Genomic DNA, 23,789 nt, shown 5'->3' on the forward strand with positions numbered 1-23,789 from the left:
CTTAGAAATCTTATCTCACTTGCCCAAAATCACCTGGCTTTTAAGTGGTGCAGCAAAAATTTGCACCGAAATCTCTTTAGCCCCAAACATATATTTCTATCTCTGGTTCACACCTCTCTTATGTACTCCGGACCACCTATTTTAATGAAAGAGTAGCAACATGTCAGGGCTGATGCTGACTTGTCTGAGAATGACCTCAAGGTCATGTTTTCTTAGCCATGTACTATTAAAATAATACGTAAAGTTGTGCCAGCCTCATTTGCCATAAAGGACTGTACCTGGGTTCGGGACTTGTGAGTTGGCCTGCAGGCCTCAAGCCTACATGACTAGAATGATATAAAAGATCAATGAGAATGTTGAGGTGACTCACACACACCCTGGCTACACAAATCTGTGGCAGTGGTGCACAGCCCACATCAATGTTGGGGCAAATGAAGCTGTGTACTTGGGTAACTGCTGGGCCTCCCAATGAAAGATGTTGCCTCTCTCTATCTCCTGTCTTGTATCCTTCTAAAAGCTAAATAGAGTTAAAGCTCACTTGTGCTTTGTATATCTGTGATGGTTTCTGTCTTCTCTATTAATAGGTACCTCCAACTGTACAAGTATCACAAACTCCACATGCTCAAAGATGAATTCATTATGATCCTCCTATAATTTTTTCCTTCATTCTAAATTTTCACATCATTGACACCACTGTAGAATTAGTCATCCAAGCAAAAATTCTAGGAATCCTCTTATATTCCTTTCTCTTCTTCATTGCCTATATCCTAGCAACCATCTGCACAATTTTTGGTCAAGTACTGGCCTGCTTGCTATTGTATGGGTATTTTATAGATGGGATTTGCATCTATAATCAGTTGACTGCATCTACAATTAGCAAAGGAGACTGCCCTCGGCAATGTAGGGAGTCTCATCATCTAATCAGTTGGAGGTCTAAAAAGCCAAAACTGAAGATTTTAGAGAGCATAAGAATCTGTCTCAACTTCAACATTGGCTCCTGCTGTAATTTCCAGCCGGCCAGCTTACCTTGCGAAATTCTAAGGACTTCAGGGTCACTTTTATCAGAGTTTCCAGCTTGTGGTTTGACCTATGGAGCTTGGACTGGCCAGCCCCACAGTCATGTGAGCCAATTTCTTATAGTAAGTATTTCTCTCTCTTTCTCTCTCTCTCCCTCTCTCTCTCTCTCTCTCTCTCTCTCTCTCTCTCTCACACACACACACACACACACACACACACAAACAGAACCAACAGGATAGAATATGCATCCTGGGTCTGTTTCTCTGCAGAACCCTGTCTAACATATATCCCTTCTCTGCATCACTATACCCTATGAAGCCAGACTACAGATACTCTAACGATATATAGTTACATGTAATTTTTATGCCTGGCAGTTTCTCATCTCTTCTTTTTGCACATACCTGACATTAGTAACTAAACCAAGCTGCCTGGTGACTCAGAGATTGTATCTGACAAATCTCAAATGCCATTATGAAACCTGGTTCTGGACTGAGAACATGTAGTTGGTGCTCTTAAAAAAAAATTCCTTCTCAAAGTGTTCCTGTGAGCAGGGCAGGCCACGGTGGCTCAGCAGGTTGACTTCTTGCCTGCCATGCTGGACACCTGGGTTCAATTCCTGGTGCCTGCCCATGCAAAAAAGAAAAAAAAAAATAGGAAAAAAGTGTTCCTGTATGCCAAAATGCAAAAATTTGTGAGGAAATAGAAGGTTAAGAAAGACAGGCAGTCGAATTCAAAGACCATTATTTCATGGAATTTGACATTAATTCATGTAACAGTCTGATAAAGACTCTTCAACCCTGGGTATAAATAGAGCAAATCAAAGAGATAAATGAAGAAATAACTTGCATTTAAAAAGAAAAAATATGGGGGGGTGTGTAAGAGTAGTTCAATGGTAGAATTCTCACATGCCATGCAGGAGACTGAGTTCAATTCCATGCCCATGCACTTCCAAAAAAATTTTTTTTTCCAAAAATGGTGCTACATGGAAAAAGAATGAAATGTGACCCCTACCACATAGCATACAAGAAAAATATATAAATCCAAAACAGGAGAAATAAGATGATACTATATTGATATAATATCATAATGGTGCATTTCATGGAATGTGAAGGCTGATCCTAAAATATATATGGGGGGTAAAGAGCCAAGAAAAGTCCTTGCCCTACTAGATACTGTGTCATTATAAAATTATGATAATTATGACAGTATTTTCACAGGGACAGGCAAACAGACAAATAGAACATGAGAGAGCAGAAGGAAAGAGAAACTATGTAAAACAGAGTTGGCATTAAAAATCAGTTCAAAATGGATGAACTATTTAATAAATTATGCTGGGACAATTAACTATCCACATAGGGTAAAATAAAATAAAGTAAGATACCTTTAGATAACATACACACCAACATTAATTTGAGGTAAAGATCTCAATGTGAAAAATAAAACTTTAAAGCTTTACGAAGAAAATGTAGGAGAACATCTCAATGACCTTCTTATGGAAAAGAATTAATAAAACAAGACAAAATGGTCATAAATAATCTTAAAAATTGATAGACATGATTTCACCAAGATTCAAAACTTCCGTGCAAGCTTTCACTATAATCAATGTTAAAAGCAAGCCACAGGTCAGTGTGATGGTAGCTCAGTAGGCAGAATTCTTGCCTGCCATGCTGGAGACCCGGGTTCGATTCCCAGTGCCTGCCCATGTAAAAGCAAAGCAAGCCACAGAGGGCGGTACAATGGTGGTGTAGGGGCAGAATTCTCATCTGCCATGCCAGAGACTGGGTTTTGATTCCTGGAGCCTGCCCATGCCAAAAACAAACAAACAAACAAACAAATAAAAAACAGGTAAAGCAAGCCACAGAAAGAAGGTATTTTCATGACTTATTATTTTAAAAATATTGTATCCAGAATTTATTTTTTAAAAACTTGTCAATCTTGTAGAAAAACAATTCAACTGAAAAATGAGAAAGAAATATGAGGAAGTCCTTCCCGAAAGAGGAAGCAAATAAACAAGCAAAAATGCTTAAACTCATCAGTAATAGGAGGTAGAGAGGAGGGGGTAAACAAGCACACATATACAGTGAGATTCAATTTTAGATTTACTTGACAGGAAAAATTGAATAATATGACCATAGCAAGTACTGGTGAGAACATGAAGCAAGACTTAAGTCTCATACATTGCTGATGGGAATGTTGATTTGCATATTTGTTTCAGAGAGTAACATGGCAACATTTCTAGTTAATTTGAAATAAGCATCCCATTCAACATAAGATGTCCAATTCTTGTTTTATTCCAGAGAAATGCTAGCATATATGCACAAGAAGACACAAGCAGACATATTCATTGCAATATATTTATATTATAATAGAAAAGAACTGCAGGCAATTTAAACGTCCTATCAATATTCTCAGTTTATGATAGAGTGATACAATTGACTATGGTGCAGTTAAAATTAATGAACTAGAGCCAAACATACCAACATGTATAAATCTCAAAAACATAAGGTTAAGGGAGTAAAGCAAATTTCAGATGAATGTAGGCAGGATTATTTCATTTTATACGATTTGAAACCATGCAAAACAATATGTGCAGACATATGTAGTTACCGTATGAACAGTTCCATGGGAACAAGAAACTGGAGTTAAGGATTGTGTTTATCTCTAGGGATTTGGGTGGAGGTGGGATCCCAGAAAAGTAGATAGGGACTTTCAGCTGTATCTGTAACGAATTATTATTATTATTAGGAAGAAGAAGAGTACTGCTAGTAATCATTTTTAATATTAAGTAAATAAGGAAAATATTAAGATTTAATAAAAGTGGATTTTACATATTATCCCTCATCATTTCACAAACCTAAAAAGTTCCTGACAATTTTTCTAATTGAACGAATCAAGCTGTGCAAACTGAACATAGGCACTTTTGACCATAACTTTCCTGATTTGTTGCAACATTAAAAAGGAACTGTAAACCATTACTCACCAATTCCTCTGATTGCCTTATGAATAGCTTCAGCATCCACTGATGGGCTAAAGCCTGGATAATCTCTAATTGTCCCTCGGTGTCCAATCTGAAAGGAAATATTTTAAAGCCACATTTGTTCAAAATGAAATCCTTGTTCATATTACATATGTATATTCAACATATGACAAATCTGTAATTTGTACACTTTACTACCAGTTCAAGAGCCCCTCAGGGGAGTCTCCCTCGACGAGCAGGCAATATATCTACCACATGTGCAAAAGGCTTCTCATTTTTTTCTCTTGGGTAACAACAAACTACAAATATAAATATTGACTTTCTAGAGCAATAACTTGTGTCAATTCCAGTGAGTCTGAAAAATATTTGCTTTAGATTGGTATCTGCATGAAAGCAACAAGAAAGCTAGAATTTCCTACAACCTGTTTATTTCAAGTGATAATTTGAAGCTTTTTACTGCATCTTACACAGAAGTACATTGTGGTTTGCAGACTTTAAGATTTTTAATGAAAATATTGACCACTGTCCTGGAGAAACCCTACACTAAAGGATCCATAAATGAAAACCCCATTAGGATTGTCTGTTCCTAAACTTTGCTTAATGGATGAGTAATTGTGGCTGGTAAATTCTCTACTGAAAGCTCCACTGACATCATAGCACTACAGGAATAGCATAGAAGTAAAAATGCCAATGCCATGCTGCTAATTTTAAGCACATAAATTAGAAACAGATCGGTAAACTGGAATGACCATCCTAAAGAAAGAATAAAACTGCTTAAAAGAATAGAGAATGATAGCTACAAAAAAACAGTTGAGAAAAATCCTGTACCTTCAATGTTATTTTTAAAACTTGGAATAAAAACCTGTCTTTACAATAAGAATGTTTTCTTTCTCAACTGATTTTTCTACTCGTCTGCTAGAATATATTGGCTTTGTCGCCATGTATTAATAAGACTTCATTTAGGCTCCCTCAAAGTGTTTAACAGTTTCATGAAAGGACATGATCTTGTCATGTCAAAGTAAATGGAAAATTAATTTTCTGGCACAGTCAAAAATATGACAGTTTGCTGATTCAATAGATTGAAAAAATTTTTTCACCACAATCAAACACATAATTTAATCTTAAAGCATTCACAATAAAGAGTAATGATTCTTAAAAAGTAATTATAATCTACCCAACAGAAATGAAAATAGGGATTTAGATACATATTTGTATGCTTTAGTTCACAGCACCATTTTTCATAATAGCCAAGAGGTGAAAACAACCCAGGTGTCTACCAACAGATGAATGGATAAACAAGATGTGATGTATATATATATTTATGTACACACACATATACTTACAAGGGAATACTACTCAGGCATAAAAAGGAATGAAGTTACCATACATGCAACAATATGGATGAACCTTGAAAATATTATGCTGAATGAAATGAATCAAACATGAAAGGACAACTAGTATATGATCCTGCTTACATGAGGTATCCAGAATAAGCAAATTCATAGAGACAGAGAACAAGAAAGAGGTTACCAGGGGCTGGGAGGAGGAAGGAAAGGAGAGTTACTGCTTAATGGACATGAACTTTTTTTGGAGGTGATTACAAATTCTGAAAATAGATAGTGGTGATGGTCGCCAAACAGTGGACATAATTGATGTCACAGAATTGTACACTTAAAAATGGTTAAAATGGAAAATTTGATGATATGTATACTCTTTTGCCACAATAAAAAATGTTCTACTTGAAATAAAAAATAAAGTAATTATAACAAGTCAGAAACTAGTTGTGAATGTGAATTATCTGAAGGCACCTGTAAGAAATCAGTCACCTCAACATAATCTTTGGTGAATTTTTTTTCTCCAAGGCTTAATTAATATGGGATAGATTCACAGATTCAATACGCTGCATTTTAGTTCTATCCACCTTCCACATCTCATATTTCAGAAGAACAGTTAAAATATTAGAGTTTTTGAGTCCCTGCCTCATGCCAAGCACTGTGCTGGGAACTTTATATGTTATTTACATATTAAACATACAAGTCCTGATGACTGAGCAAGAGTGATCCATGTCACATAAAAGACACCAACATTTTAAAAAGATTGGAGAATTAGCTCAGGTCTACACAGATATTTAAGCAGCAGAATCTGAATGTGAAATCAGTCTAGATTATTCCAGCCCTTTCCTGAAATGTTTGTCTCTGCACACAAAAGTCTTTAAAATGCATGTTCAGGGGAACTTCTCGGAAACACGGCAGAGTAGAGAGTTCTCCAAAATAGCTAATGGACAGACAGGAACTGTCTGAAACAATTGTTCTGGGGCTCTGGAGAACATCTATGAAAGAGTGGGAGGAAGAGGCTGAGAAACTGTGTGTGCCAGTTGGAAACTACTGTGCACTCCAGAAAAGGCATGTTAGGTGGACTCCACTGGAGTCCTTTAAGGGGGGACCATTTTGGAAAAAACTTCAGAGCCCACACAGCCAGAGACCTTTGGAAATGAAGGAAGAAAACACCCTTGGGAAGCTTTTTGAAATGAGAGGCCTGAAGAGAGATTATAGACATCACCACATGCCTTCCCACATGACAGAGGTGTTCTGGACACATTGGCTTTTCTTGAGCCAGAGTATGTTTTTCTGGATGCCTTAGTTTGGACATTTTTATAGCTTAGGACTGTAAACTTGCAACTTAATAAATTCCTTTTCTAAAAGCCATTCTGTTTCTGGTATATTGCATTCCAGCAGCTTTAAGAAACCAAAACACTGTGGTATAGAACTGTAAGTAGCTTGCACTGTGGCAGCTGCCAGTACTCATACCCCACTTAAAAGCAGGCTCACTCAGGATCCATTACCCAGCTGGCTACCATGGACAGAGAGGGAGATGGAAGTCCTCTTCTCCAACCACAAGGGAACGGCACAGCTGAGCACTGATTATAGCTTTTGATTGGTGAATTCAGATCATTAGGTCCTGGCTCTGTGCTGCTGTTTCAGACTGCCCCAGATAGAGATGGCTGTGGTCATCATTTCAACCCCACCCTGACAGGGTCATAGGCAGTGGAGGTTTAAAGATACAGTGCATCCCTAGGGCTGCAGGGAACAGTTTGTTGAAAGGTGCCATCTGCTGGGTAGGTCAGGAAAGTGCAGCTTCAAAGAGCTGTCATAAGGTCATTTCATATCTTTCCTGACCCTCCCACAGGGCTCTTTGGACCTGGCTTGCACTCCCTATGTGGGCTGGGAAATACCAACTTGGGAAAGTCCTCTCTGGGGTGATTCTCTTCCTAGAATTTACCCTCCAGGCAAAAGCAGCCAGAGGCAATGAAATGAGTGTTAAAAATATATAGAGAGGGAAAACAAAAACAAACACAACAGATGATTCCTTAAGAAGGAATTAAGGGAAGGAAGCTTCTCTTGATGGTGAAACAATTACACAAATAGTGTAATTTTAAAAATTGAACCATATATTCAGGGCAGGAATCAGATGAAGAAAAGTAGAAAAAGCCTGATCTAGAATAAATTGAACCAAGTGTCAAAGAAGAGCCTTAGCACAAAGCCAATCAACAATAAACCCCTAAGCAAGAGAGAGAAACTGACCTTCAGAGGAAACTCATCAAGATAGTTAGATGCTTAGAAAAAAAAAAAATTACAAGCCATAGTAAGAAACAGGAAACTATGGCACAGTCAAAAGAGCAAATTAAAACTTCAGAGAAGACACAGAATTTGGAACTAATCAAAAATTGAAAATACATGAGTGCATATAACAGAAAAAAGAATCAGCAAACTAGAAGACAGGACAATAGATATCTTAAAAAAAGAATAAATAGAGAAAAGTATGGAAAAAAATTAACCTATAATAAATACCACACACTGGTTGGTTTAACAACAGGAATTTATTGGCTTACAGTTTGGAGACTAGAAGTCCAATATCAAAGTATTGCCAGGCCATGCTTTCTCCTGGAGTCTGGCTTTCCAGGGCTGGCACTGGTCACACGTGACACTGATCACATTGGTGATACCTGTCTCCTTCTCTGGCTTCTACTTCCATGTCCAATTTCCTTTGCTTATAAGGACTTCAGCCATACTGAATTGAGACCCACTCTCATTCAGTTTGGCCACACCTTAACTAATAACATTTTCAAAGGTCTGTTTACAAATGGGCTCACAACCAGGGGGCTGTTGGTTAGGACTTGACCATGTCATTTGTAGGGGACATGATTCAGTCTCCAACACAGAAGTTTACAAGATTGTTTCTTTTTTTCAAATATTTTTATTGAGAAATCTTCACACACAAAAAATCCATCTAAAGTATACACTCAATGGCTCAAAATATCATCACATAGTTGTGTATTCATCACTGTGATCCTTTTTAGAACATTTGCATCACTTCAGAAAAAGAAATAAAAAGAAAAAACAAAAAAACCCATACATCCCATATCTCAACGCCTCCCTCTAATTGACCACTAGTATTTCAATCTACCCATTTCTTTTTACCACTTATCCAATTCCTATTATTTGTTTATTTATTGTCCTCATTTTTTAACTCATCTGTCTATACCCTGGATAAAAGAAGTGTCAATCACAAGGTTTTCACAACCACACAGTCACATTGCAAATGCTATACAGTTACACAATTGCCTTCAATAATAAAGGCTACTGGAATGTAGTTCAACAGTTTCATGTATTTCCCTCTAGCCACACCAATACACCATAAACTAAAAAGGGATATTTATATAATGCATAAAAATAACCTGCAGGATAACCTCTTGACTCTTTGATATCTCTCAGTCACTGAAATTTTATTTTGTCTCATCTCTCTCTTCCCAATTTTGGTCAAGAAGATTTGCTCAATCCCCTGATTCCAGGTTCTGGCTCATCTCCAGGAGTCATGTCCCATGTTGCCAAGGATATTTATACTCCTGGGAGTAAGGTGCCACTAAGGGGGAAGGGCAGTGAGTTCACCTGCTGAGTGGGCTTAGAGAGAGAGAGGCCATATCAAAGCAACAGAAGAGATTCTCTAGGAGGGACTCTTGGACGTAATTATAGTAGGCTTAGCGTCTGCTTTGCGAGAATAAGTTTCATGGGGTGAACTTCAAGGTCGGGGGTTCAGCCTATTGAATTTGTCATCCCCACCGCTTGCTAGAATATCAGGAATTCCACAGCTGGCAAAGTTTAATATTGTCTCTTTCTTCCTCAGTCCTCCAAGGGGAATTTGCATATACTTTTTTATTCTTTGCCCACATTACTCTGGATGTATTGGGACATCACACTAACCTGTACAAACCAACAAGATCTCAGAACTTTTTCAAGTTTTTATGTAATTACGGTGTTCAAATAAACTGACCTACAAGTTAAATTAGAAAATGCGCTACCAAAAATATAAACTTTGCACCAAATAAACGTCTCTTCCTTTGGTCTCACACAGAGAAAGGCTAAAGTTTGAAAATATAGACCATATTATCCTTTATCCTGTATTCTGATTTACCTTAGCCATATCTAGATCAGCCTCATTCATATTTCTAGTCGAAATCTGATCACTTTTTCAATTTTTTTTTTGTATGCTATACATACATGACGGGGTCACATTTCAATAAGAGTATCTTGTTATTGCAGCACCCATTTGTTGAATTTTTGTTTGTTTTATTTTGTTTGTTTGTTTTGCTTGTTTGTTTGTTTTGGGGGGAAGTGCATGGACTGGAAATTGAACCTGGGTCTCTTGCATGGCAGGTGAGAATTCTATCACTGAACTATCCTTGCACCCCCCAACTTCTTCAATTTTTTTAATAGTTGATGCATGGGGGAATGCTGATTTTCATAGCTTCAGAGCTCTAACTCTGATTCTCAGGTGTCACACAAATATCCAAAGTTTCTGGGAACAATGAGGTAATGCACAAATAGCTTAGTATCTCAAAATTTAGAAATAACAGTTACAACTATGGAATAGATGTGACTGCTGTTAAGAGTTTACAATCTAGGACCCTTTATAATAGGCCCCAACCTGATAAACCACGCTCTTGACTTCAACTCTGTGAATTTGTACATTATGGTTAGTCTATATGAATGATGCATGATAATATTTGTCTTTTTGTTTCTGACATTTCATTCAATATATGCTCCTCAAGATTCATTCCTAGTTATTGCATCCCTCACAACTTTACTCCTTCTTGCAGTTGCTCAGGAGTCCGTTGTATGTATACACCAGTTTCTCCTTGGATTCCTCAGTCAGTGTACCCTTAGACCACTTCCATACACTGCAAATCGCAAACACTGCCACTGTAAACACCAGCATGCAAATGTCCATTCGTGTCCCCACTGTCAGTTCCTACAGGTATATACCTGGCAATGGAATTGCAGGATCACATGGCATCCCCACCCCTAGCCTCCTGTGGAAACACCACACTGTCCTCCGGAGGGGATACACCTTTCAGCTTCCCTATCAACAGTGAATAGGTACATCTTTTTCTCCGCATTTTCTCCAGCAGTTGTCTCTGTTCATTTTTAAACTGTATTATTTACACGATACCTAAATAATATACACATTTCCAACCTAAGTAAAAAATCAGTAGTTTCTGGTATAATCACATAGCCATGCCTTCGCCACCACAATCTATATAAGGACATTTCCTTTTCTTCCACAAAGACTAATCCCATACCCCTCCTCCATATCCCCCACTTGCTGACATTTAATATTGGCATATTGTCTTTGCTACACTCAATGTAAGCACATTACAATGCTAATAGTAACTGCAGACGCTAGCTTACATTGATTCTATTTTTCACTGTATATTGTCCCATTTTCAACATCTTGCAATGTTGAGATTCATTTGTCCTCCCTCATGCAAAAACATTCTTATATTTGTATATTTAATCACTATCATTGTCCACGCTAGGTATTCCTAAGTTATAATGACTCAGTCATTTTCTGCTATCATTCCTTCTGGTGCCACACATCCCCCAGTCCTTCTCCCTCAACCATACTCACACTCAACATCATTCAGTGCACTTGTGTTATTGTGCGACCATAAGATAGCATTGTGCTATCCATTTCTGTATCTTTACAATCAGTCCAGTTGCACATTCTGTTCTCCTTCAGCACCAAATGCCCAATCTCTACCCTCTTTCTATTTCCTGATAAACCTGTGTCCTTAACTTCAACTCTCACAGTTCATTCATAAATGTTAGTTCACCCTAGTGAGACCATACAGAATTTGTCCTTTTGTTTCTGACTAATTTCATACAGCATAATGTCCATGTTGTTACATGCTTCACAACTTTATTCTGTCTTACTGCTGCATAGTATTTCATCGTATGTATATACCACAACTTGTTTAGCCACTCGTCTGTTGATAGACATTTGGGCTGTTTCGATCTTTTGGCAATCATAAATAATACCCTATAAACACTGGTATGCAAATGTCCACTTGTGTCCTTGCCTTCAGTTCTTCTAAATATATACCTAGTAATGGGATGGCTGGATCATCTGGCAATTCTATACTTAGCTTCCTGAGGAACCACCAAATTGCCTTCCAGAGCAATTGCACCCTTCTATATTCCCACAAACAGTGAATAAGTGTGCCTCATTCTCACATCCTCTCCAGCATTTGTCATTTTCTGTTTGCTTGTTTGTTTTGATAATGGCCATTCTAGTGGGTGTGAGATGATATCTCATTGTAGTTTTGATTTGCATTCCCCTAATAGCCAGTGAAGTTGACCATTTTTTATATGCCTTTTAACCATTTGTACTTCCACTTCTGAAAACTGTCTGTTCATGTCTTTTGCCCATTTTTTTCATTGGGTTGTTTGTCTCTTTGTTGTAGACTCTCTTTATATAGTCTGGATATTCAACACTTATTTGATATGTGGTTTCCAAATATTGTCTCTCATTGTGTAGGCTGCCTTTTTACACTGCTGACAAAGTTCTTTAATGCATAAAAGTGCTGAATTTTGAGGAGATCTCATTTATCTGTTTCTTTCTTCAATGCTCATGCTTTGGGTATAAGGTCTAGGAAACCACCTCCTGACACAATATTTATAAGGTATTTTCTTCTAAAAGTTTTACGGTGTTAGCTCTAATACTTAGATCTTTGATCCATTTTTAGTTAATTTTTATACAGGATGTGAGATATGGGTCTTCTTCCATTCTTTTGCAGAAGGATATCCAGTTCTCCACACATCATTTATTGAAGAGGCTGCTTTGTCCCAGTTGGGTTGTTTTGACCACCTTTTTAAAAATCAGTTGCCCAGTTAAGTAAGATTCTACAAAGGTTCCATGCACTAGGGTAACTTTCCAGAAACCTACAACCTCCAGATGGGTCCCTGGACCAGCTAAGCCCTGAAATGCAGAGAGGCCAACCGCTCCAGAACATCCACTAGTTCCATCTCCCTAGCCTATATTATTGACAGTCCCTTCCAACATGAAAAAGTCAGAATGGGCATAGTCTAAAACTCTTAAAGAATGAGAGAAACACCAAAGGTGACGGTGGAGTTCTACAGAGAAGGTTGGGTCTAACAAATGAGTATGATTGCTGAATCATTGTACTGATATTTCTTTGGGCCTCTGGTGCCTTGGAGCAACTAGAAATAAAAATTTGGAATTGTGGCCCATGTCAAACTCTGAAATCTATTCTAAAACTAATTGTTGCGATGTGCTTTGAAATTCATTGCTTTTTTTGTATGTATATTATTTTTCACAAAAAAGAAAACAAGTTGATTGTGATGATAAATTTACAGCTATATGATGATACTGTGAACCACTGATTGTACACTTTGGATAATTACATGGTATGTGAATATATAATATATATCAACAAAATATAAATAATGTAAAAAAAAGTCAATTGCCCACAGATGAGAGGGCCTATTTATGCACATTCAATTTGATTCTATTTATCAGTATATCTATCTTTATGCCAGTTCCATGTTGTTTTGACCACTGTAGCTTTGTAATAAGCTTTAGAAGTCAAGTAGTATGAGACCTCCCTCTTCCTTTTTCTTTCTCAAGATATTTTGTTATTTGGGGCACTCTGCCCTTCCAAATAAATCTGGTTATTGGTTCTTCTATTTCTGCAAAGTAAGTTTTTGGGATTTTAATTGGTATTGCATTAAATCTACAAATCTATTTGAGTAGAATTGGCATCTTAACTGCATTTGGTCTTCCATTTACTTATGTATTCCATGATTTTGTTTAGCAAATTCTTACAGTTTTCTGTGCATAGGTCTTTTGTGTCCTTAGTTAAATTTATTCCTAAATATTTGACTCTTTTGATTGCTATTGTACCTGGGATTTGTTTCTGGATTTCCTCCTAAGATTGCTCATTACTGGTATATAGAAACCACTACTGATTTTTGGGTGTTGATCTTGTACCCTGCTACTTTGCTGTACTCATTTCTTAGTCTTAATAACTTTGCTATAGATTTTTAGGGATTTTCAACATATAGAATCATGTCATCTGCAAACAATGAGAGTTTTACTTCTTCCTGTATTCTTTACTTGATTTATTTGTAATCTACAACTTCTCTAATTAAAAAAATAAAAAATAAAAAACACAGATTACGAGTTGGGCCCACAATTAAAGCCTATGTTCTTAAGTCTCCTGGGATGTTATCTCTTGGGTGTGTCTTCTGGGCACTGGAGAATGTCTAGATGAACTAGTAATGCCCTTAGCAAGAGCTGCCTCTGTTTGTTATCAGAAGAAAATGGCTCTAAGTCTCAGCAAGAAGCCAGATAGTAATGATATCTAAGGCTTGCAGATTGCTTTTCCCTTCAAAAAATACTTCCATATCCATGTGCCTTATTTGCTCAAAAGGAATTGGGTATCTTGGGTGTGGGCAGAAGCCAGTCTCTGGCAGAGATTCTTATACACATTGCTGATGGCTGATGGATGGCTGACGGCGTTTCTCAGAGCAGTTAGGGAAGTATAGAAGACTTCATTGCACCAAAGTCAGAAATAAGGGACAAAAGAAATTTCTATGTACACATATATGCCAGAAAGCTCTTTTTCAACCAGGAAATGGAAGGAAGGGGAGCTCAAGGTAGGACAAATGGCCCTTCGCGGGGCCTAGGAGATGTGTGTGTACCTGAGAATGCAGATGACTGTCAGATACACTGAAACATGTCTAGGGATATCTCAGACCCCAGTAAGATAAAGAAAGACTCACCAACCCCATTATGGAACTCTCCAACTGTCCAGGTATATTTACATATTTATATATACATATTTACATATGTAAATATGTAATTTTTATGTATATATATATTTACATACACATATTTACATATTTACATATACACATATCCTCACAGCTTATTAAAGCTGTTTGTGTCCAAAATAGTTTGCTAGGATGCTTGTTAGGAGTTGGGGATGTGGGAAGGAAGAAAGAGACCTGCATTTTGTAAACCATAGTTTCATGAGGTATGCCAAATTTTGGTGGCGATGGTTAAACCAGGAATTTGCACATTAGGTCGGGCCAAATACAGCCAGCTGTCTGTTTCTGTATTCTTGGGAATGGTTTTTACCAATGAATATTTATAAACAATTTGATGATAGGGTACACAAATTTTGAATTCCAATTAAGCGAGATGCTATCCCTTTATCCTAATCATTCTATTCTTCTCAATAGACTTGGATAACACATATATATATTTAACTCTTACAATAATCTTATTGAGTTAGATTTTATTATTTCCATCTAAAAATAGAAAAAATCGATCTCAGAGAGATTATTTGCTTAATCTGCTAACAAGGGCAGTACCAAAAGCTGAACCTAGGTCCCCTTGACTAAACTGTCCCAAGGTCTACAGTATATCACAATGTCCTAGAAGAATCCATATTAGTGGTTCTGGGTGGGCTCTTGGATCGACAGCACTGGTATCATCTAGGAACTTAGAAATGCAAATTCTCCAGCCCCATCTCAGGCTTACTCAGTTAGCAGCTCTGGGGCTAGGACTCAGAATCTGTGTTTTAACAAGCTCTCTGGGTGAATCTGGTACACTTCACAGTTTGTGAAACACTGCTCTATTTCATTCCTAGTTGTCTAGAAAACCAAAGCAAAAGTAAGTCATGGATTCTTTTTTGGTGTGGAAGATGAAGAATTTGATGACGAATTCATTGTTTCAAGAATATTGGCATTTTTACAGCCAAACAAGGTTGTTTGCATTGTATGCATCATTGCAGACTTAATTCCTTGAAAATTAAATTACTGACCAATGCTTGTGCCTGAACGATACTTGTGGGACAACCATGAATACTTGGCAAAATCTATGTTTTAGAGAAAAATCATGTTTGGTCAGGTTTCCATCTATATTCGTTAAACATAATAGTTTCTTTCCTTTTCTCAAGCTTGGTTTGCAGAAACCCCAAAAGAATTATTATTCTGAAGACAACTGGAAAATAAATTTAAACAAGGAATATCAAAACAAAGCGGAAAAGTAACTGGGGCTTTTAGTAACAATAATTGCTGCTACTTGTTATGTGCCAAATATTGTGCTAAGCAAGCTTTCTGCATTAGCTCACTGAATCCTCACAATGACTGGATAAGGTGGATGTAATTAATCTTATTTCACAGATAATGAAACTGAGGCTTAAAAAATTTCTCCATGTTTACACATCAAGTAGCCTGTTCTATCAGTCTTTGATCCTAATTATTAGGCTAGGCTGCATGTCATTTGAACAATCTTCTTCTTGCCAATATAAAATTCTTTGATTTTCTAAAACTGTCCTTTGGAGGTCAGGTATTAGCATGTGATGTCTTGAAACTATAGGTGTGTCTAGGCTGGGCTGGGGAGCTGCATGCCACTATGTCTGAGAGAATCCAGCCTACCCTAGGCTCACAAAAGTTAGCTGCACTTATTTCTTCATGCAAAACATGCTGGGTTTGTAAGAAGTGAAACATTAACATTCAGAAGAATGAATAAAAGACAAAAACCCAAGATGCCAACCCCACTAACATGAAACATTAAGCTAAATGCTCTGGAGCAAGAATAGCAGCTGTCGCAGGTACATTTTGAAAGTGAGACAAAGAGCCAAATCATTCATCACTCCATAAAGCACTATAAAGGCCATATTCAAAAATTAAGGCTTCATATCAAAGCCTCAGACAAACCCCCAGGACTCCTTTACAGAGCCAGGAAGAAATGATCACTCTTAGCTCAATGTCAAGACACTAAGTTGGGTCATGAGAGTTTATGATACAAGGGAAAATGGAATAGACTGTAAAAAATAAAGCAATAAAAACTTGAAAAATGTAAGACTTCGCTTTCGGTTTTTCAAGAAAAAACAGTATTCAAAACCAAAGAAAGTTAACTGTAAAAGGATTTGAAATGAAACGAGGGAAAGTGAGGCACATACGATCCCAGAGAAAAAGATTGGTAACCACTTAATTCTTAAAATACAGATGCAGATACCAGGGGTCTTTTCTTCTCCCAAGGCTGGCAATGATTTGGGGACCAATGGAAAGATGATAGGCTGGGGCCGTGCTTTCTAGTCAAGAGGACAGTAAAGAGAAGTAGGGTCTGACAGTGGGCAGTGATTGGCAGTTATCAGAGATATCTGAGAGAAACAAGGCTGCCATGCCATCTTCCTTTGCAGTACATGCAAGAGGTCTGAAGGAAATGTTCTTGTGCTTACTTAAATGAAAAAAATATCTACACTTGTCAGCTTTTCTGTTTTAAATAGTGATTTCAGCAGAGGCAGCCTGAGAGCAACAGCACTGGAATGTGGTAACAGAGGAGGACGTATGCTGGAGCAGAAAGATAACTGTGGTTCAGAAATTAGGCAAGACAGGAACAAAGAAGTAATTTGTTTTGAGTTTTGCATGAAACTCAGATTATAATGATGAGAAGCTCTAACCCCTTGGAAACACGCATCACTCACTGTTGACATATCCCTGCCTCTTTTTGGCTCCCAAACCTCATCTCTTGGGTTTCTTTCTGACACTCCAGCTTGCATTTATTCTCTTTTGTCTGATTCTCCCATTTGCCTGACCTCTCAAGCAAGCACTTCTAAAATGGAAAGCCCCCTTCTCTTCTCTCTCCCTCTAATTCTGCTAAGGTTATTTCCACCACTCCTCTTTCTGTATGCAGAGAACTCTTGTATTTCTTTTCTACTCTAGCCCAGAGTTCTATTTTGAGTGTTGGTCTTATATATTCAGTATCGACTAGATGTATCTGTATTGATATCGTGCATACCAACTCATTATTTCCTCTCAATCTGATTTCTTCTATATAACACTTACATAGTGCTTACTTGCATTTTATGTGCATCTACTCATTTAATCCTCAAGTCCACTCAATGAGGTTGGTATTATTATCACCCATATTTTACAGGGGAGAAAACTGAGGCACAGGGAGGTTAAAAAACTTGCCCAAAGTCATATAGCTAGGTTGTCACAGAATTAGGATTTGAACCTGGGCATTCTGGCTCCAGTCTCTGTTCCTTTCCCACATTTGTTCTGCCTCCTCAATCTGCATCATCCCTCTAAATGGCACCACCACGCACCACAAAACTGGGTGATTCTCTTGATTCTTTTGTCTCCCTTCCCCTCCAAATCCAATCTCTATCAGTAAAGCTTATTATGACTATTTCAAAATTAGAATCTCATGTCCACTTCTCTCCACGTCCTTTGTCACAGCTGTAGTTGTGGTCCAAGAACCCATGATCTCTCTCCTTGACATGGACATTGCACTAGTCTCTCTCCCTTCCTTTCTCTATTGCCCACCTCTAATTGGTACACAGCAACTGAGGAATCTGGTAAATACCTGAGTCCAGTCAAGTCACTCCCCTACTCAACATCCTTTACTCATCTCCCACTGGACATTGAAATAAAGTCCAAACTACTTACAGCAGGCCCTGCATGATCTTCCCTCAGCCTCCTCATCTGGAGTCATGCTGCCCTTGCCCATGAAACTCTAGTCCTCTGAAAGTCCAGCTGGCATGAGTGAAACCCTTTCCTATCTTGGTGCCTTTGTGCATGCTGTTTCCTGTATCTGGAATATTTATTTTCTACTACATGAAGGTCTCCTTCTTAAACTGCAGTTCTCAGCTTAAACACCATCTTCTCTGACCATCCTTCCCTGGCCACTGGATCATGTGAGTGGGTCCTCTGCTGTTATTCTCCATCTCAGCTGCCTTTCTCCCTTTAGACCACTCAGCATTTGGTAATCACTTTTTTTTTTTTTGCTTATTGTTGTACAATTTAAAATTTAGCTAGTCTTTGTTCTTAGCTCCTGGGAGATACACTCTAAATTTTTGGACCTTCCCATGATAGGAACATCTTTTGCTATGCATGGTGGGCCCCAGATCAACCTGGCAGTTTGTGCTAATGAGATGACTCTCGGTGGGACCAGCCATACTGGTGGAATGGAGGGGAGCTGGAGATTTAGTTAAACCACGTGGCTACTAATTCAGTCAGTCATGCCTATGTAATGAAATCCCAATTAAATATCTGGACACGGAAGCTAGGATAAGCTTCCATGATTGATAACACATATCGATGTGCTCGGAGGGTGACCTATTCTGACTCCTCAGGAAAAGGACACAGATCTTTGCATTTGAGACCTTCCAAGACCTCACCCTTTGTGTCTCTTCTTATTAGTATCCTTTTCCCTGTAAAAAAAAAAAACCTAATCCTTTGTATAGTGCTTTCCTGAGTTCTATGAGTTGTTCTGGTGAATTATTGAATCTGAGGGGGTAGAAGATATCCCCAAATTTGTAACCAGTTGGTCAGAAGTGTGGGCTGACCTGCGGACCCCTGAGCTTGCAACCTGTGTCTAAAGTGAGGGCAGTCTCGGGCTGTGCCTTTCACCTGCGGAATCTGACCTAACACCTGGTAGTTAGAGTTAGAATTGCATGATGGTTGGTATCAGAAGTTGCTGCATTCACTATTTATATCTGTCCTGCCATTCCCTCCAAAATAAAGTTCTATTCATCAAGATGGAGATGTAAGACATTCCTGAGAAAGTTTCCCCTTAGAGACAACTAAATAAAAGGGCAAATACCACTTGCTTGGAATTTTGGAGGGTGGCAGAGACTGGCAAAAAATTCAACAAATGCTGAATCAAAGGGAAAAAATAAAGCACCAAAAAGATGTTAAGAGATCTGTAAGCCAGACCTGCCAGTCTGGATCCTACCCCGATACTCAGTCCTGCATGGCTTTAGAATCACACAGCAGCAGCACTCTTCCCAGGCACCTCCTGCTGTGATCACAACTACAGAGCCATCCACAATAGATGGATGGCAACTTAGAGTCCCATGCTCATTCAGGCACAGGGCCCCAAGGCCACACAGAACCAGGGTGGAGTCTTAGCAGTCTGTGAATTAGTACACACAAAACAACCCACAGGAAACAAAAGAGGTCCATGGCAAAACTGTCAGCTGTACCCTAAAGAAACAACGGGTGCTGACCTCATTCACCTCCCTGGGATACGGTAACCTATTGTGGAATTTACTGGGGAGCAGAAACTCCTCATGGAAAAAGGGGAAAGCTGAATTGCTGTAATGTACAACAGACCCCAGGACTGAAAGCTGTAGGAAAAACAGCACTAACCATGGGAGAGCGATTAAGCAAATCATAGCTACGGGGGAGGAAAGCTTGCGCCAACACAAACAGAACAGCCCAGGACTCACACAGAAGAAAGAGAGGGAAGGAAATATTCTTTAGGAGGTGAAACAGTTGTAGGTTTCATGGCACTCATAAAAGTTTCACCAGTTGTCTGGGGAAAGAGACAGGTGCAGAAGACTTGAAAAAATCTGAACTGTTAAACATAGGCTGCTCTAGAGATTCAGTATAAGCTGAACCATGCACTGAAGAAAAGCCATCTACAATAAAACCCTAGGCAAGAGGAAAAAACCAACATTCTGAGCTAGGACATCAAAATAATCAAATGTTCAGACATAAGCGAAAAACTCACAAGCCATATTAAAAAAAGAAAAATACAGTTCATTCAAGGGAACAATTAAACTACATAGAAAAATGCAAAATTCAATAGTGCAGTATCCTCTGTACATAATTATACTCTTTATTTTCTACAAAAGTTAAAATTTACAGTTTAATAAGAATCATATTTCCTTGTAACAGATGCACAAAATATAAAGAGGTAATCTGTGACAAAAACAACATATAGAGAGGAAATGAAATATACCAACTTAAATTGTCACCTTTCCAAATTAGTAGGTTATAGACTTAGGTTACTTAGTATAAACTCCAGAGTAACCACAAAGAAATAATTTAAAAATATACAGAGACGAGTTCCGGAGAAGATGGCAGTTAAGTAAGACGCGCGGGTCTTAGTTCCTCCTTCAGAACAGCTACTAGAGAAGTAGAAACGATTCAGAACAGCTCCCGGAGCCACGACAGAAACCAAGAAGACAGCGTACCCCATTCTGGAACGGCTGACTGGCTGGGAGAATCTGCTGCGGTGAGATCGTCGAGGGGCGCGTGCTTCCCCGGGTCGGGGCGGCAGGCGGCCGGAGTCCCTCCCTCCCTCCTTCCCGGGCCGGAAAGGGAGAATTGGACAGGCGGTTTCCTCAAGCCGCGGCAGCTGGCGCCCCCCCACCACGCGCAGCCCCCCAGACCAGCTGGGAGAATTGGATCGGAGATCCCCAAGCCGTGGAGACCGGCGACTGGGGTCCCTTCCAAACATGTGGCTTCCCGGTCCGGTTGGGAACGGTGGATAGACACTTCCCCAAGCCGCGGTGGCTGGCGCCTCCCCGCTATGCTTGGCACCCTGGGCCGGCTGGGAAATTTGGACAGGCATTCTTCCAAGCCGTGGAGGCTGGCGACCCTCCCCACGCGCGGATTCCCGGGCCGGCTGGGAGATTGGGATTGGCACTCCCCGAAGCTGCTTCGGCTGGTGACCCCCCCCACAGCGAGAGTTTTCCAAAGTTAAAGGGGCCACAGCATCTTTTATGGTGGGACCCGCAGACAGATGAGCGCCACGAGCGTCACCTACTGGGCAGAATAAGAAAAACAGAACCCAGAGATTTCACAGAAAAATCTTTCAACCTGCTAGGTTTCACACCCAGGGAAATCTGATTAAATGCCCAGACGCCAGCAGAAGATAATGGATCACGCTCAGAAAATTGAAGATATGGACCAGTCAAAGGAACAAACCAATAGTTCAAATGAGATACAGGAGCTGAGACAACTAATGCTGAATATACGAACAGAAATGGAAAACCTCTTCAAAAACCAAATCAATACATTGAGGGAGGACATGAAGAAGACATGGGCTGAACAAAAAGAAGAAATAGAAAATCTGAAAAAACAAATCACAGAACTTATGGGAGTGAAAAACAAAGTAGAAAAGATGGAAAAAACAATGGATACCTACAATGGTAGATTTAAAGAGACAGAAGCTAGAATTAGTGAATTGGAGGATGGAACATCTGAATTTCAAAAAGAAACAGAAACTATCGGGAAAAGAATGGAAAAATTTCAACAGGGGATCAGGGAACTGAATGACAATATGAAGCGCACAAATATACGTGTTGTGGGTGTCCCAGAAGGAGAAGAGAAGGGAAAAGAAGGAGAAAAACTAATGGAAGAAATTATCACTGAAAATTTCCCAACTCTTATGAAAGACCTAAAATTAGAGATCCAAGAAGTGCAGCGCACCCCAAAGAGAATAGACCCAAATAGGCGTTCTCCAAGACACTTACTAGTTAGAATGTCAGAGGTCAAAGAGAAAGAGAGGATCTTGAAAGCAGCAAGAGAAAAACAATCCATCACATACAAGGGAAACCCAATAAGACTATGTGTAGATTTCTCAGCAGAAACCATGGAAGCTAGAAGACAGTGGGATGATATATTTAAATTACTAAAAGAGAAAAAGTGCCAACCAAGACTTCTATATCCAGCAAAATTGTCCTTCAAAAATGAGGGAGAAATTAAAACATTCTCAGACAAAAAGTCACTGAGAGAATTTGTGACCAAGAGACCAGCTCTGCAAGAAATACTAAAGGGAGCACTAGAGTCAGATACGAAAAAGACAGAAGAGAGAGGTATGGAGAAGAGTGTAGAAAGAAGGAAAATCAGATATGATGTACATAATACAAAAGACAAAATGGTAGAGGAAAATATTATCCAAACAGTAATAGCACTAAATGTTAATGGACTGAATTCCCCAATCAAAAGACATAGACTGGCAGAATGGATTAAAAAACAGGATCCTTCTATATGCTGTGTACAGGAAACACATCTTAGACCCAAAGATAAACATAGGTTGAAAGTGAAAGGTTGGGAAAAGATATTTCATGCAAATAACAACCAGAAAAGAGCAGGAGTGGCTATACTAATATCCAACAAATTAGACTTCAAATGTAAAACAGTTAAAAGAGACAAAGAAGGACACTATATACTAATAAAAGGAACAATTAAACAAGAAGATATAATAATCATAAATATTTACACACCAAACCAGAATGCCCCAAAATACGTGAGGAATACACTGCAAACAAGGAAAAGGGAAATAGACTCATATACCATAATAGTTGGAAACTTCAATCCACCACTCTCATCAATGGGCAGAACATCTAGACAGAGGATCAATAAAGAAATAGAGAATCTGAATATTACTATAAAGGAGCTAGACTTAACAGACATTTATAGGACATTACATCCCACAACAGCAGGATACATCTTTTTCTCAAGTGCTCATGGATCATTCTCAAAGATAGACCATATGCTGGGTCACAAAGCAAGTCTTAACAAATTTAAAAAGATTGAAATCATACACAACACTTTCTCAGATCATAAAGGAATGAAGTTGGAAATCAATAATAGGCGGAGTGCCAGAAAATTCACAAATACGTGGAGGCTCAACAACACACTCTTAAACAATGAGTGGGTCAAAGAAGAAATTGCAAGAGAAATTAGTAAATATCTCGAGGCGAATGAAGATGAAAACACAACATATCAAAACTTATGGGACGCAGCAAAGGCAGTGCTAAGAGGGAAATTTATTGCCCTAAATGCCTATATCAGAAAAGAAGAAAAGGCAAAAATGCAGGAATTAACTGTCCACTTGGATGAACTGGAGAAAGAACAGCAAACTAATCCCAAAGCAAGCAAAAGGAAAGAAATAACAAAGATCAGAGCAGAAATAAATGAAATTGAAAACATGAAAACAATAGAGAGAATCAATAAGACCAGAAGTTGGTTCTATGAGAAAATCAATGGATTGATGGGCCCTTAGCATGACTGACAAAAAGAAGAGAGAGGATACAAATAAATAAGATCAGAAATGGAACAGGAGACACAACTACTGAACTCACAGAAATAAAGGAGGTAATAACAGGATACTATGAACAACTTTATGCTAATAAATACAACAATTTAGATGAAATGGACGGGTTCCTGGAAAGACGTGAACAACCAACTTTGACTCAAGAAGAAATAGATGACCTCAACAAACCAATCACAAGCAAAGAAATTGAATTAGTCATTCAAAAGCTTCCTAAAAAGAAAAGTCCAGGACCAGACGGCTTCACATGTGAATTCTATCAAACATTCCAGAAAGAATTAGTACCAACTCTCCTCAAACTCTTCAAAAAAATCAAAGTGGAGGGAAAACTACCTAATTCATTCTATGAAGCCAACATCACCCTCATACCAAAACCAGGCAAAGATATTACAAAAAAAGAAAACTACAGACCAATCTCTCTAATGAATTAGATGCAAAAATCCCCAACAAAATTCTAGCAAATTGAATCCAACAACACATTCAAAGAATTATACATCATGACCAAGTAGGATTCATCCCAGGTATGCAAGGATGGTTCAACATAAGAAAATCAACTAATGTAATACACCAT

General features: G+C 38.6%; 1 protein-coding gene across 1 annotated transcript in view; it reads right to left on the bottom strand.

Moving 5' to 3' along the window:
• ANXA3 (annexin A3) overlaps positions 1 to 23,789 on the bottom strand; it is an 86,841-nt gene that overhangs the window by 33,452 nt on the left and 29,600 nt on the right. The window contains exon 3 of the mRNA XM_077143061.1: positions 3,998 to 4,085. Within this exon, the coding sequence (XP_076999176.1) occupies positions 3,998 to 4,085 (88 nt within the window). The remainder of the gene's footprint in view (positions 1 to 3,997; positions 4,086 to 23,789) is intronic.

This window comes from Tamandua tetradactyla, chromosome 24, assembly GCF_023851605.1.
Source record: "Tamandua tetradactyla isolate mTamTet1 chromosome 24, mTamTet1.pri, whole genome shotgun sequence".
NCBI classification, from domain to species: Eukaryota; Metazoa; Chordata; class Mammalia; order Pilosa; family Myrmecophagidae; genus Tamandua; species Tamandua tetradactyla.